The 17,210-nt window shown below is 35.0% G+C and overlaps 2 protein-coding genes across 10 annotated transcripts; both read left to right on the top strand.

Moving 5' to 3' along the window:
- The first annotated feature begins 1,307 nt into the window (after nt 1-1,307).
- LOC110180528 (dynein light chain 1, cytoplasmic) lies at nt 1,308-17,138 on the top strand. 9 transcript variants are annotated; one of them, XM_020948198.2, is made up of 3 exons: nt 1,308-1,399; nt 4,662-4,911; nt 13,639-17,138. In XM_020948198.2, the coding sequence occupies exons 2-3, from the start codon at nt 4,804-4,806 to the stop codon at nt 13,798-13,800; spliced, it is 270 nt and encodes an 89-aa protein (XP_020803857.1). In that variant the 5' UTR covers nt 1,308-1,399; nt 4,662-4,803; the 3' UTR covers nt 13,801-17,138. The 9 variants fall into 9 exon arrangements, with proteins under 9 accessions (XP_020803857.1, XP_020803855.1, XP_086691672.1 ...); XM_020948196.2 differs by having other exon boundaries at nt 1,308-1,411; XM_086835546.1 differs by having other exon boundaries at nt 1,308-1,444.
- LOC110180527 (uncharacterized) lies at nt 13,930-17,138 on the top strand. The gene has a single exon (XM_086835544.1). The coding sequence runs from the start codon at nt 13,930-13,932 to the stop codon at nt 14,308-14,310; it is 381 nt and encodes a 126-aa protein (XP_086691670.1). The 3' UTR covers nt 14,311-17,138.
- Nucleotides 17,139-17,210: the final 72 nt, after the last annotated feature.

Below are 17,210 nucleotides of genomic sequence, written 5' to 3'. Positions count from 1 at the left end.
TTTTTGGAATTTCAATTATATTAAATTATAAAATAGTAATAATTTAAAATTAAGAATACAATTAATACATCACATTCTTAACCACTATAACAATGAAAATGCAAAAATAGAAATTTATAAAAATAATAATAATAAAAATAATAATTTCAATTAAAGTTTTATTTGAAAAATTTGATAAAAATACATTCCGCCATATATAAACATGATAAAAATAAAAATTTTAAATTAATTAACTAAATTAATAAATTTTTAGAAGCTTAAACTATAAAACATACCGTAAATGGCCATAGTGTTTAACTACATTCTCGCAAATAAATTATATAAAAATATATAATATTAATAATATAACGTTATTAATTTTTTTTTCACGTTTCGGCATATATAAACATGTTATATTGAAAAATTTAATAATAATTAATTAAATTATTAAAATTTTAGGAGCTGAAACACTAAATGTGCCATAAATGTACATTGAGATTTACTGCACTTCTTGCAATATCAAATATATATAAATATTTTATTTTTTTAATAACTATTAATTATAATAATAATACGTTTATTGAATATTAACTAACTTAATTATTAAATTTTTACGAGCTGAAACTATAAACACGCCAAAAATGGCTATAGAGTTTAACTGCATTTTTCTTATCTACATAAAATTATGTTTAAAAGCTATAACTAATAAAATGTATATAGTTTTACAAAATATTTGCAATATTTGTTATACCATATTTAAAAATATAATATTTTCGGGAAAAAAGGTGTGACCAACCTATGTTTTTATCTCTAAATATTAGTGCTGGAAAGAAATAAATTCAAAATAGAATAAAAAAAATATTATTTAATGCTAGTAATGGCTTTTATTAAATATGCATAATATTTTTTTGTTTAATTATTTTATTTAATAAATTAGCAATCCCGCACAGCTGTTTTTATCGCAAGCAACTCTGTCGATTAACCCGGCACCTGAGATGCTCGTTCTCAAAATCTTGTTATCGAATAGGTAAAAATAGTCATCGAATAAGGTTAATTGCCCCAATTTTGTTAATTTTCCCACAAAAATCCACTAATTTTTAATCATTTTGCCTAATAAATGGCTTTTGGTAGGCTAAAATTAAGTTTCAGCCACTCTATGAGCACAATTCCAGGACAATCGGCAAACCGATATGTGGGAGCTGCGCAACACTGTTGCCAGACGCCACCCGCCAGACGCGGCCTGCCAGACGCCGCCCGGCGCCAGCCAATCAGCGCAGCGAACGATTGGCTTGTCGGCGCCAGTCGCCTTCGATCGAAATCCCTCGGCCAGTTTAACAAACTAACCAAAGCGCCCAAGTCATCCAGTCAGGCCGACGTGCTACACAAATCAATTCCAGTCCCATCCAGGCGAACACGACGAGTACGCTTAGCGGTAAACACAGCCCTCCCACACACACAACACCAAGTACAAGAAGCATATATGGGAATTTTTTCGCATCGCTCCGGTTTCTGAATTTTCCCCAAATTCGCCAAACGAATCATACATTTTTTTTCACGTTTCGTTCTCCCCCCTTCCCCACCACAACCAAAAGTTCTGTTCTAAAAAAATGCAAAAAGCCGCGGCGTGCTAAATTTGTATTGCGTGCAAGATTGCTACCAACAAAAAAAAAAAAAAAGAGGAAGAAAAGCAAAGAAAAAGAGGAATGCAAGAATGTAAAAGGAGACACCAACACACTTCCACACACAGAAGCCGCTAATACATTGACAGTATATTTTTTTTTCATATTTTTTTTTCTCGCTCGTCATATTTGCATTTTGAAGTTTGAGATATTTTATTAGACATTTTGGTGACAGCTGTTGAACTCTGAACACGAAACGCGAGAAAATCGTACGAAAACGAAAAAAAAGTGTGTAAACTTCCCGCGCAATGAACGGAAATTAGAGGTAAGTTAAACTGCATAGAATAATGGATGGATGAAAGAAGGAGGAGGTGAAGAAAACCGTGTGTGAATGTTCTGTGAATGCAAGTTGTGCAATTTTAATTATGCGAAAGTTCCCACATATCGGCAACCGGAATCTGCATAAATAATGGTGAAGCTATTTTGTGATTTATATATATTTTTTTTGTGTGTGATATTTTTTCTTTTTTTTTGTCTGTGAAGCCGGAGGCGTAGAAATCAAGTTTTCGGGTTGACGTCATGTCACCAGGTATAATTATGAATGCTTCAGCATTTCGGCATTTTTGGTCAGCAATTTCCGCTTCAAGTTCTCGGAAACTTTCCATCGAAATGCAAAATTAGAGACGGGGACCCAGGTTCATCTGTCAAGTTTGGCAGAGTGCTAATGAATGGAGTGCCCTGTGGCATGATGGAAGAGGGGGGGCGCGCGGGTCAAAATTAGGCAAGCAAGGCGAAAAAAATCGCGGGTTTCCAATTGCACACACGGACACACACGCGCTCACATGGACATGGGGGAAATTCAATTACCCTGCGTGCGCGCGTATGTGTTTGTGTGTGCACAGAGCATTGCATACTTGCAGGTGCAGGCAGGTCCATTCTCCATCTCTCTCGGTCTCTCACTCTCCATCTCTTTTCGCTGTCAGCCTGTCATTTATAATTTCATTTTCACTGTGAATGTGTGCGAGAGTGTGTGTGTGTGTGTGTGTGTGTATGCACGGGTGAAAGAACAAGTCTTTCGCGCTCCTCTTTTATGATAAACATAGTTTTTGCTCCCCCCACCCTCTCGCTCTATCGCCTGCTTAACTGTCAATATGCAGTTTCTAATTGACTTCATCACAAGAAGCGGATGAAAAAGCATCATCAGAAGCAGCTAGCAGCAGCAGCAGCAGCAGCAGCATAGCCATCTCTCTCCCACCCGCTCCATTGCCTTTGGCCACCTGTCAACTGTGTTCTGTTCTGTTCAGCTCTGCTCTCCTTTTCCCTTCCCACCTCACCTTTCCGTTTCGACAGACAGTTGCCGTTATGATTTGTCTGTTCTGCCCTGCACTTTACTGTCAAACGTCAAATACACGAACCGGGTAGAATACAAAATATATACAAGAAAAAAACAAGAGCCGGAACTAATTTCAGTTGCAGATAAATTACGTCCAGAGTCAGTAGCTCCAACATTTGATATTGATAAATTAATATAAATTGTAAAGAGAGGAGAGCAAGTAGAGGAGCAGTGCATCTGGTTTTGAAGGCAGACGCGGAAATTGTATTAACCAAAAAAGAAGTTGTCGAAAAGTTGGATGGTGCAGTAAAGCGAAGAATCCTGCGAAGAGATAAAGGTAATTGATACAGATTCAAATAGTTTAGTAACACAAAAAAAGAGCAAAAGGAAAGAGAAGGAAATTTAGCTTCGAATTTTAGGAAACAACAATCCTGGAGACTCCTCTTTCGTTCTTCTAGAACTTATTCTTAAAACCTAAACAAAAACCTACTGCTCGCTAAGTAAGCTTAATAAGTAGAGCTCTACTTTCTTGTCCTTCGCTTTTAATATTGCATTTATCATTATATGCAATAATTAGTTTGTTATATTACATTTGCATTCTTACTTTTCGAGGGCCGACTGTACTTGGCAAATTAGTTTACCCGAAAAAGGAATGCGCATGCATGTTGTTTGAGCTTGCATATTTGCAGTGATTATTTTTTGCTCATAAGGATTTACCATTTCTCTGCTTCTCTTATGTGTGCTTTATCTCCGGCTTTCTGGTCGCTTTGGTTTTAGCCACTAAATGGTTGGGAGAGGTGGGGGCTACTAGTCGTAGAAACTAAATTTTGGTTGCGGTTGCTGCTGTGCTACGAACGCCCTTCCGTCCACAATTTCGCCCTTTGATTTTGAGGTTTGCAATTGCAAAATGCCAAGCGCACTTAGTGAGCTTGTATCCCCCTTTACCCCCCCCCCCTTTCCTTGGCCCCCTGTGTGTGGCTTGCATTTTGGTATTTAGCCCGTGTTTGCTTTGGCGTTTGTTCTGATCTGATCCTCCCTTTCTCTCTCTCCCTCTCACCCTTTCTCCCATGTTAGCAACTAATAAGCAATGCCACATAGCAATGCTCGCAAAAGTATGCTACCAAAAAATACAAGAAGAGAGCAAGTGCAGCAAGGGACATCGAGCGAGAGAAGGAGAGAGTGAGAGAGCCTTGAATTTGAATTAGTTGTTGTTTCGCTGTTGCTTCCCAGCCTCTGTCATGGCCGTACATGTGTGTAAGAGTGGGAAGTAAGTGGGCAAAAGAAAGAGAGAGAATATTCGCATCTGCTCAAGGCCATGTTGCATTTCAGCTGCCATCTCGCTTCTGCTGCCTTCCCCGGCTAATTGCTGTTGCCATATATGCATATAATATATATGCATATGTGTGTGTGCATTAATATGTCATTCTGTGGCTCTGATATTTGATTTGTAATATTGCTGCTGCTTGGGTTCTATAATTAAATTGCCAGGCAGATTGCCTGCCTGCTGCAGCAACTGGCCCCAAAAAGTATGCAGTGCGCCTGCGTTGTGTCCGCATGTGGGCGGTGTGTGTGTGTGTGTGTGTTGAATCTGCGTGTGTGCGTGTTAACTTGATTGAAAACCCGCTCTTTTAATTGAAGAAAAACGCTAATAACATTTCTCGGATGCGCTCGCCTCTCCCGCAGTTGGTGATGCTCATCCATATTCTCTCTTCTCTTCACTCTCTTTGCAGTTAAAAATACTACTCACTGGTGAGCAGCGGTATACTACAGGGTCTTCAAACATATAACTCTCTCTCGCTCCAACTCTCTAAAGTTGGCCAGTATATATAATATATATTTTGATATAAACGGATCGAACACAAATCAGTCAAAATGTCTGATCGCAAGGCCGTGATTAAGAATGCCGATATGAGCGAGGAGATGCAGCAGGATGCTGTTGATTGCGCGACACAGGCCCTCGAGAAATACAACATTGAGAAGGTGAGTACAAATTTAGAATTAAGGTTTTATTATTATAAGAAAATACCTTAAAAAACCCCTTGTTTAGAATGCAAAAATTTCAATTTAAAAAGGGTTTTGAAATAATTAGGAACCCTTATATTCAAATTTTAGCTTAGAAAGGATTTGAAATATTTAAAAAACCATTGTATTCCAAATGTATAGTGTTATTTAATCTCCAAATCATGGGTTATATTTTAAACTTCAATCAAATTAGTTGTTTATAAGATATCTTGATTGTTAAAGCCATGAAAAGAGTATAAATTTCAGTTTTATTTAAAACAACAATATTATATCATATGAATCTCAGTAATAGATCTATAGATCTTATAAATCGAAATCTAAATCATTTCAAAAACGTAAAAAATCACTTAAATTTTTATTTAAAGGTATAGTTAGATATACTTAAAGAAATACCTATCAAAAACCATTAGTTTGTCATAAATTTAATATAAAATCATCTAAAAATCTGTTAAAACAAAACAAGATAATGGATTTAAATTAAAACTGAAAGCAATATTTACTTAAGGCCAACAAAAGGCTTAAAATTTGCAAACCAAGTCTCTGTAGGAGGGGGTTCTGTGGCACAACAACAGGTGTTGTGTTTATGATTCGTGGAATGATTCAATGTCCCAGCAATTTTTCATAAGGAAAAATCCTATAAACAAACTAATAATTCTAAGAAACCAAATACGTTGTGCATTCCTCTCTAATCAAGTTGAAATAAGAGACTTCACAGGCTGAGATAGAGAGATATTATTTTACATGAGAAAATAAATGTTCAATTTGTAAACAACTTGAAATGAGGCGCCTTTTAGCAAAGCTAACAAATATTTGCAAGTGGAGAATATTGCTGATGGTTGTTTTGGTCACAAATGGGTGGTTTGGGTGAAGTTTTCCCCCTTGTTGCATCTCGGTGAGGCAGGTTGACCCAAGAATTTGCTGCTGACTGCAAAAATTGTTGGTTTTTTCGAGCTGCGTTTGGCAATTTCACAATTTCTGCGGTTTTGGCCAACTTCCGATGCATGCCACCCACTTGGTTACTGCGACGCAGTTTTCTTTTTAAGTGACGGCAACAACTCTTTCTCACAAAACAATCTGCAATATTTCTTTGGCATTTTCCGGGAAAATCCTTTTCCTTGTTTGTTGTTCTGTAATTTTATCACTCCCCTGACCTTTGGCCTTAAATATACTATAGCTACATTTTGCATCTCTAAAGGTTCGTCTCACTCTCTCTGTGCTTTTGCTTTTTGCCAACTCTCTTTCATTAACTTTTGATTCGGGGAAAATGTTGGAAATGAATTCAATTTTCCATTTTAATTAAGCTTTTAATGAGTGTAGTGCACTATATATGTTTTTCATGCTAAAATCGTTTGAAACTATCAAAAGGAAGCTGATTAACATGTTTAGATACCTTTGACTTGAACTATATAAATATAGAAGGTTATTTTGTTGTTTAAAAACTTTTAAAAAAGCTTTGAATGGCAATTTCCCTTGATTAACCTACTGTGAAAGTAGCAACCTATCTTAAAGCCAGTTTTCCCCAGTTTTTGGAAGATTAACTACTGACCATCATTAACACTTGGATGGAGGGGTAAACAACAACTAATAAGCTCTTGATTTAGTCCGCTTTAGCGAATGCTAAAAAGAAAAATAAAAACAAAAACAAAATCAGCAAAAGCAATGTCAACAAAGACCAAGAAATTGAATAATCAATATATGTATGGAATTGCGATTGAAGGGGAAAAAAAACTGCCAAGAAAATGTATTACACAGAGCCAAATGTTGGAACTACTCGAAAAACAAAATATATTTTAAAATATAGTATTTATATAGTTTGAACAATTACAATTTAACAACTAAAGATTTATAGACAATTAGAAAATGTACAAAATCAATACAATTGTTTGCTGTGTAGATGAAAAGTGCCCTGCTTGATGGTCAAAGTGAGAGCACTTAGAAGGACCCTGACTGAGGTCAGTAAAAATGTGAGGAAGACGAGTGGGGAGAGCAGAGCAGAGAAAAGCTGAAGGAAAAACCGGTGGAAAAGCTATAGGAGGGGGGCAGGGGGGTATAGTATGGCCATCAACTATAAGGCGGGGGCCTTTGTCAATGCCAATGGCAGAAGACAACACACTGGGACACACTCACTGGGACACATTCACTGGGAAAAAAAACACACAGACAGACGCAAGGAGAGAAAGCCCTTGAAAGCGAAGCAAAGTAAACTTGAAATCACAGCGGAAGTGGATAAAAGGCCAGAGCGAGGGAGAGAAGGTACAAAAGGGGGAGGAGAAGGAGGAGGTGTAGTAAAAATGCAGGGGGAAAAGAGAGTCTGCTAATTGAGCAGTAAAAGCAAAATGCGTAAACAGTAAATATTTATCGGTGTGCAAAGATAATTATACTACATTAAAGTAAAATCAGGAAAGAGAGCAGAGTAAAAGAAATTTAGATTTTATTTAAGTCAAAATATAAAAGCTTAAGGATTAAGTTCACTTTTTTGGAGATTTGAAATCCATATTTTAAATACATATATGACCAAAGGGAATTATGTGATAAATAGCAAGTATAAAACACAACATTTTGCTAATTTAATACATTAAAAAATGAAATTCCCATTTAATGTCCCTTTTAAATAATAAAAATTTCCTTTTTTGGAGAGTTTAAATCCGTACTGTAATTATAAGTATTTCCAAGTGAATTAAGGAACAAAAAGCACCAAATTTAGTCACTTTAATCTATTAAAATATGAAATCAATTATAAAAAACAATAATTAATTAATGTAATTCCCCTTTTTCTTGGGAGATTTAAAAAATCCCCACTGTATTTTCTCCAGGACCACGTCCTGAAAGTATGCCACACTTTTTGTTTTATTTGCATTCTCTCCACGGATGTTGTCATTGCGGCAGGAGAGTGAGACAAACACACAGAGTGAGAGAGATAGAGAGTGTGGTTAGCGAGGTGTTGTGGTGTTTGTGGTGTGGGGGAGAGTATAATACACCCATACAGAGAGAGACACCTGAACCCCATGTCGAGCCTACCTCTTGTTGCTATAAATAAAATATATTCCATACACACACACACACAATCGCACGATTGATTGCCTTTTGTCTTTATTCCTCCTCATTCACTCCTCCTCTCCCTATTCTGTTCCTTTTTCTGCGCCACTGCTTATTGCATAATAATAAGTTTGCCATTATTTCTCACTGTGTGTGGGTGCGTTCGTTTGTATATATGTATATTATGTAAATATATACACTTCATTTTTTTTTGGTAATTAAATATGGATTTTTTGTTGTTGTTACACACAAATTTAATTGCTTAGATGAAAATTGAAAAATTGCCACCGACGACGTCTAATGGAAAATGATAAAAACAGAAAGTACTAGGAGTAGTAGGGAAATTGGGGAAAATATGTAAAAAGACCTTTAACCTTTATACGATGATGACGCTGCTGCTGCGGGGCATGAATATAAATTGAAATGAAAATAGAGAAAAATACAAAGGGAATTGCAAGTTTATTTCAAATCAATAACACTGACCCTTTACTGCTATTCAATATTTATAGATTCTTTTATATGACAATATTTTCAACAAAATGAAAGTTTAAAAAACTCATAGCTAAGCCAAAAATGCATTAATTTTAATTTGGTAAGCTGTCTTATGTTAGTTTATAATAGGTTAATAAATCTGCATACTCAATTTGAAATTTGAAGCAAATCAAATTTTTACCCTTTTTTTGTCTGAATATTTATGAAATAATCCCTTAAAAATTTTTGAAAAAATTAAAAAAACATTTTTTCTGCCTAAGATGGCTAGATTGATTCGGCTGTTGATGCTGATCAAGAATATATATGATTTATAGGGTCGCAAATGATTCCTTCACAGCGAAACAACAATTGAAGTTATAATACCCTAAAACGGATTAATAATATAATATTTTAAAAAATATTTAAAATATATTAAAAATAATATAACTTTAAATAAAAATTCAAAAATATTTAAATCGTATTTTTCCATTAAAAAAACTATTTAGCTAGGAAGATTTAACCCATAGTTTGGCATTGTTTTTTGAAATCTTACAAAATGTTTGTAATTCTAAATATATAATTTTTATCTCTAGCCAAGTGTGGTTTTTGTTTTTGTAACACTTCTACAACTTTAAATAAAATAAATAAAATTAAATTGAATACAAAACTTAGATTCCTCCTAAAATAGTTCTATAAGTAAAATTAGTCAAGTAATTGTTAGGGTAATTGTTATATTATATTTATATTAAATATATTTCCTTGATCACATTTGTTTAGTTCAAAAATCCAATCACAGCGAAAGACAAAATCGTGCAAAATGTTGAATGAAAAAAGGGGGCGTGGGGGGAAAAAACAATTTTTGGTATCCATTAGATACGCAACTAATACTACTCCTAGGAGGCAGGAAGGCTACTCTCACCCCCTCCCACCCCATGGGACACACAAGGGTTAAGCCCTGGCCCCCACTGTGCTTTTGTTGTTGTTGTTGTTGCTGACCCCCTTCCCCACATTCTCCTACCCCTCCCCGCACCTTGTGTATATATTTTTAGGGGCGCGCAACCTTTCAAGCAGCTTAAATCGTATCCATAGGCATTATGTTGCCTCCTCTTCCCGTTATGTCTATGTATTTGTATCTGTATAGACTGCAGGTGTATGTGTGTGTGTGTGTGTGTGTGTGTGAGCCGCGATTTAAAGGCAAAGCCCTAAATAAGCCAAGAAGAGGGCCAAAAAAATGAGAGGCAGAGAGGAACGGAAAATAAATTTCCATTTCCATTTCCATTATATTGCCTTATGTTTTTAAAAATAAATTTAATTAGTTTGGTTTAGCTTTTCATTGGGGATTTCTTTATAACCCTGTTAACAAATAAAGGTGCAAATAAATAATAAATAAATAAAAAACGAGTTGAGGTCGACAAACATTTTCAAATTGATTTTTTTACTCTTGTTTTTTTTTGTCAATTTTATTATTATTTTTTTTTATGGTTTTTGTTTGTGATTTTTTGCGTGGCCCAAAATAAAGAAAAGAAATGTTTAATCAATATATGCGGGCAGTCAACGTATAGTTTTTTTTTGTATGTAAATAGAGTTTGGGGCATGGCATGGCATCGAGTCGCACACACACATACATATATGCATCCATTTTTTATTGACACACATTCATTGCGGATTTTTCTTTCCCATTTTCCGTTTCCATTTTTTTTCCTGCCTTGCCACTCCTTCAAACATGGCCAAGCATATTTATTGGGGCTCTCGCACACACAGGGGATATTTTCCAGGTGTGTTGTTGCGGTCTAAATGGACAGGGAATTATCCTGCAGTGTTGCTGTGCATGAATTAAGTGGCAAAAGCAGGATCAGACAAAAGCCTTGCTCACATCCTTTTGCTGTTTGGTTGTCGATCGAAAAAATCTAGCAAATTTTCTAAAGGTTTTGAACAGAAAATAATAAAGCAAATGCTTTTTTTAGGATTTATTTAATTATTTAAATACATTCTTTAAAACCTCTGCAGTTTTTTCCCCCAAGAAATGAATATCCTTTTTCAAATGCAATATGTTTTTTTCACCTTCAAACAGGTTGCTAAAATATTACAACCTCAAAAATAAAAATCTTGTTTTCCCCAGTTATTGAAATACCTTATTTCCTTTTCTAGATAAATACAAGGAATCCTCCCCCTTCTGTATGTCAATCAAATATGAAGTAGTTCCTTCATTATTTTCAAAGGAAGCAATCAGTTAGTCCTGCCAAAATGTGTCACTCTTCGTTCGTTCGTCCTCTGCCTTAACCCTAGCAATTTATATGACCGAAAATTGCAATGTCGGTTTTATTACGCTTACATGTGTTCTGTGTGTGTGTGTGTGTGTGTTTGTGTTTATTTATGTGTGCTCCTTAGTGGCACAAAACGGAAAACAACAACAACACAACACACCAACACAACAACACAACATAACAACACAACACAACACAACACACCAACACAACACACACTTCAAGTCACTCACTCGATAGCAACCAACCAAAAACTTTACCTTCTTTAAACCCCCTTTTGTGGGTGAGTTGTGTGTGTCGGAATGTTCATTTTATATATATTATATATATATATATTTGTGTTTTTTTTGGCGTTGCCAAAACAAAATTCCATGGCATTGCTAGGGGGAGGCAGGACTGCATCCCATCCCAAACCAAATTGAATATAAAACAATCAACTTTATATTGTCGTCTGACACGACACGAAAATATACACGCAATAGGCCCCAAATTTTGGGTGAAAATAAAACAAAAAATCCACAAAAAAGGGAAAACTCCACAGGAAATAGAAAACAGCTGGAATGACTTAATAGCAACGATCGCTAAAGGTTTTCCCCAGTACAGTATGCATTCGTTAAGGTAAACCTAACGATTTTAACTTTGAAATATGAGAAAAAATAAGATTTGTTTATGACTTCAAAATGCATTTAAAAAAATCATTAATTTTTATAAGCATAAATAGTAGTTAAAAAGGTAATTTAGTTTTTTAGAGAATAGGACAAATGCTTTAAGAAAGGCACTTAAAATTCTCAAGTACAAAGTCATTAAGAAACTTTTAAAAAAATTAAAACGTTTCTTGACCTTGAAATGAAACTAGGGATAAAATTGGCTAATTTGTGTATATAAAATTAACAAGAATTATAAATATTTTCAAAAATAAATGCCCTATAGATAGGTTTAATTTATTTAAGCCTGACTGTATAATGCGGCACTGATGACAACAACTTTGCGCCAAAATAAAAAGACGGAATTGGATAATGGCACTCAACTAAATCAGCTTTATATTGTTTTTCTTTTATTATTATTTTTAGAGTTTTTTTTGTTCTGGTTTGTTTTTTTTTTTATTATTTGTTTGCCTTCTTTTTTTGAGGTTACCGGGTTAAGTTTATGACTTTGCACGCATTCGCCTGCAATAAGGATTGGGTTGGGTGTCCTTTTTAGCCCCATGCCCATTTTGTTGACTAAATGAAATCAACTCCAAGTGTGGCGCCCCAAAAGTATGGCAAAAGTAAAACTTTCCGATTGCCTCAACTTTGGTTTTTTTTTTTGTGTTGAAGCGAACAAGATTTTATTCTTTCACGGGACTTTCTTCTCTTTTATTTTTTATACTTTTTATTTATAGTTGAAAAGAAAAAAGCTGCGATAATTGGATGGAAAGTAGTAGGAAAGTCAACTATTGTTATTCATTTTAAATGTATTCATTAAAGCATAGAGTTCTGGGAAATAGGAAATATCATTTCATATCCTTTTCTATTTGCTTGTGCCCTTTAAAGTATGCTATATACAACAAAAACCCAAACTCTTGTATTTGTGTGACCTCCATAGTATTTTTATAATATCTATGCGGGTTATTTGTGTTGTGGCGGCTGCTGCGTTTGCGTTCAAATCTCAGAATGTGTGTGTGTGTTTGCGTAACCCTGGACTTAGCCGCCAAAAACGGCTGACAATGACCTTTGACATTTGCCACGCACACACACACACACACACACACTTAAACTGCACTTGCTTTGCCACCCCCTTTTTTCACTTATTTGTAACACTTTTTAGTCTCTTTAGCCTCTCTTTAGCATTTTTAGCCATTTTCTTCTTTCTTTTACTCATTTTCCTTGCCTTCTTGTTGTTGTTGTTAAAGGGTTTGTTGTGGGGTGCCAACATACATAATTAGCTTTTGCCTCAAAAAGCTGGCCTTTAATTTCCATCAAATTGCTTAATGCGAAACACACTAGCTGTGGCATAACAACAACGATAACAACCACAACAACAACAACGATAACAACACCAACAACACCACAACAATCATAACTAACTCATTAGCACGGAAAAACTTTTCGTTTTCCCCTTTTTCCAACCCCACCACCTCGTGTGGAATTTCCTTTCTTCACTTTTGCCTGCCTTCTGTTTTTGAGGTCACAATTTGGGTTACCCTAGTGACAGAGAGAGAGTGAGACCTGGGGCCCCTTGGGTGATTGGGGGGAAATGGGTTTTTCGTTTTGCCATTTTATTGAGTTTGCCGCTCGCCGCTTTGCCGCTAATTTCGAAACAGTTAGCAGCCACTTAAGCATTTGTTTTCGCCAGCTTTGACTCGTTTTTCCCGCACCTACTACACCTCCTTCCTTCCCCATTCGGTTTCAGTTCAGTTTTTTTGTTGTTGTTATTCTTTGCCATTGCATTTTTTGACAGCTTTATGGAATGTGGCGTTAACTTGTTCGACAATTGGCAGTTTCACAGGGCAAAAAATAAAAAAGGAGAGTAAAATGCTGTTCTGTCGTTGTTTTTTTCTCTGTTTCAACTTAATAATTCAATTTGCCGAGAAAGAGTAAAGAAATTACTATTGTGAGGTAAGGGAGTTGGGTTGTAAATCGATATGATATATTTAGAAACATTTTAAAAATATGTTGAAGTTTTAATTATCAACAAATATTGCATATATCGTAAACTACTTGAATAATTTTCCTAAAAGATTTTAAACATTTTTAAAACGACAATTTGGGATCATTTCTCAATATTTACTTTACAATCTTATGAATTATTTACCACAATCTGAACTAAGTTAAAAGCAATTATGGTATGGCAATTGGAAGTATATTTATTAATATTTTACACTTAAAACAATTGACTACGTATATTAATTTTCTCTATCATTTTCGTTTTCCAGGACATTGCCGCCTATATCAAGAAGGAATTCGACAAAAAATACAATCCCACATGGCATTGCATTGTTGGCCGCAACTTTGGATCGTATGTGACACACGAGACGCGCCATTTCATTTACTTCTATTTGGGCCAGGTGGCCATTTTATTGTTTAAGAGCGGTTAAAGTATTGTCGAGTCGGATGAAGTGGTGGTGAGGAGGCTGCTGCTGCTCCAGCAGCAACAGCAACACGAAGAACACGAACACGTCGAACATAGAGAGGTACAGCTGGTAGAGCAGCATGCTGATGGATCAATGTTGCCTCAACAACCACAACAGCAAAGGCACCTGAACTACCAACAACAACAAAATCAACAACAACAACAACAACATCAACAACAAAATCAACAACAAGAACAACAACAGTTACAGGATGCGGAAATGATGACCGATACGCCACAAGAGGAGCAGCAGGATCAGGAACACAAAAAGCCAGAAGATGCAGAAGAAATGGAATTAAACGATGATCAGGAGGATCAAGACGACGACGAGGATGATGATGAAGATGATGGTGGGACCATTGTGGAGGATAGCGATGCAACCAGTTGCAGCAGTTGTCGACGTGCCGAGGTCGAAGAGCAACATCATCAATCGTCCTGGTTGTCGCCGCCTTTGCCCAAACAGGAAGATGTTTAAATTGGGTTTCTGCGCTCCTCAATTACACACACCATGTGGAATGTGGGGGAATACCCTTTGTAACGTTTTTTGGGTACTCCCTGACACACTTGGAATCTCGTTAAACGGAAGACAACAAAAAAAAAACAAGAAAATCCAAGATTATGAAAAAATCATTTAAGCAACAGTTCCCATAAATGAAACTAAACAAGAACCGAGAGAAGCTCTACCTAGCAACGACGATCATCATCATTCCCCATCCTGCTTGCTCACACAAACACAAACACAACAAACACTGCAAAACAATTCGGTTGCATTTGCCGGGTCCCACAAAATTCTACAAGTTATTATTTCCTTAAAAATTCCCATTTGTTTTTTCTCGGGACTACAACAAATGTATCAATGTGCTGGCGCTTGGTTAGATCATAGCAAACAAAAGCGTAATTAAACAATTGTTAACTAGAAATGAAAAAGAAAAAAAAACCAACCCATGTGTTGTATTTTTATTTTTTTATTTGTAAATTTTCAGTTTGTTCAAATTTCAATTGGAGCTTAGCAGAGGCAAGAACCACAAAACACATACACAGACACACACACGGACACATAGCACAGGCAACAACCACCACTACAACCGAACGAGCAAAGTAAAGAAAACAAAAAAAGATAGAAAGAAAAAATAAGTAAAAGTAAAAAAAATTGTAAGGAAAACTCACATATTTTTTCTGTTGGATGGATTATTTATATGTATTGAACTTGCGCTCTTTCCCTCTCTCGCAACACGTGTAAACGGAAACCAAGCAGAAAAAGAAAATAGTATAATGTGAAATTTGCATACACACACATACATAAACACAAATGCTATCTTAATATGGGTACACACAGAAAAAATCTACAATTCTATATAATTTTAGTGTTTATTTCTCTTACCAATTAGACAATTTCCCTATTACTTGTACAAGTTTTTAGAAATTTATTTCTTAGTTTAGGTTTTTGTTTAGAATGTTATTTTCCATTTGTAATAATAGATTCTCTCCGTGTACTTATACAATGTATTATTCATTGCTTACGAGGAAACACAAAAATCGGTGTGTGCTGGACATGGATTTAACCTCCTGCTTTCCACACGCCTTTCCTCGCATTTTCTTGCATTTCTCCCTTGATTGCTAACCAACAATAACAACAATAATATTAACAGAAAAGTACTACAACCAATTACAACAACAACAACAATGTATATGTGTGTATGTGTATATGTATTGTCCATCCACAGCAGCAAAGTATGCAACAAGAAATTTTTTGTAGAAACTGCAAGCAGTAAGAAGAAAGTTGGAGAAAACTGTTGCAAAAAAATGAGGAAAAGTAGCAAAATAACAGCAGCAGCAACAACAACAACAATCCAATGCAAACAAAATATGTATAATTATCATCTTGTCGTTTATATACTAAATGTGTGCTATGTGTTTCTTTGAATCGGATTTATGTTATGCAAAAGGGAAAACGTAAAAAATACAAGATTTTCAAGAGTAATGCAAAAAAAGAACAGAAACAAGAAACTGAATAAAACGAAAAAATATATAAATATATATATATATTCATGCAAGAAATACAAATAAAGTAAACATTGGTGTAAATTAAGCAAAAGAAAAACAAAACCGAAAAAAACTAAGTAAAATCTACTAAAAAAAAGCTTAATACGTAATTTCCTAAAACAACAACAACAACCAACATTACACTTCCACACCACACACACAAGGACGAACATTTACCGTTACTTTTCACGTACACACACACACACACACACATTGCACCTCTCTCTCTCTTTGGCTATTGCGTTTTAGATTATTGCTCAGCACGTTTTTTGCGTAGACACAAAACTATTTATGCTAACGGTAAGATACGAACCTCTCTCACACCCACTCACACACACACACCCCCTCACTCCCACTCACTTACGATAAATAAAAAAAAAAAAACAAAAAAAAAGAATAACAAACGACAAAAAGACACGAGAAAACATATTTTTTTTGGTCTTAAGAAGCAAAGAGAAAGGCAAATTTCTAACGGCAAAGACAAAGAAAGACACACACATGAGGACTTCTAATAAGTGTTTATATACAAATATATATATATGTATATATGTATATGTATATATACATACATATGTATACAATATAAAACAACAAAAAAAAAGAGCATAATTTTTTGTCATAATGCAAAATATTTGTGTGGAAAACCAATTTTTGATGTAACAGAAAATAAAAAAACAGAAAACCGAAAGACAGGACAAAAAGAGAACGATATAGTTGGAGAGTAAAATAGACGAAAAAGAAAGCTCTTAAGATTTTTCCCCCAAATTTGGTTTTTTTTTCCCCATCAATCAGATCCATTTCTTCATTTATTTGTTTTTGTGCTAATAACTTTTAAAACTCAAATCTTTTAGCTGCCATTTCTAATGAGAAACCGAGAAAAAATAATAATAATACAAGAAACTAGTTTAAAACTTAGTTTATAATCTGTTTACTTCGATTCTATTATACTCTACTTTGTCTAACTCAAATTTATTCGTTACTTGTTATTTATTTAATTTTTTTTTGTGCCAGAAACCAACATTACTTAAGTTTTTTTGTAAGAGATTAGTGAATTATGTCAGGTGGTGAAGGGATAAAAAGCAGCTGCAAATTAGCGCAACTGCAACGCTAAATGTGGAGCTATTGGTGGCAATTTCAAGTAACAATACGAGTAAGAAATGAGAATGCAAAAAAAAACATAACAAAAAAATAATAAAAATACAAATAAAAAACAAAACCAAAATGAGATCTTCAATGTGAAATAAAAGTACTTCTTTGAAACCAGGGCTGCGTTTCGGTTGGGCGGGAGACTGATCCTTTCAGCCAGGGCTTCGTAAGTATTTGGTATTTTTT

This window comes from Drosophila serrata, unplaced genomic scaffold (genome assembly GCF_035046125.1).
Source record: "Drosophila serrata isolate PLE 108 unplaced genomic scaffold, ASM3504612v1 contig_276, whole genome shotgun sequence".
Classification (NCBI taxonomy): domain Eukaryota; kingdom Metazoa; phylum Arthropoda; class Insecta; order Diptera; family Drosophilidae; genus Drosophila; species Drosophila serrata.
This window is presented reverse-complemented; position numbering and strand designations above follow the sequence as displayed.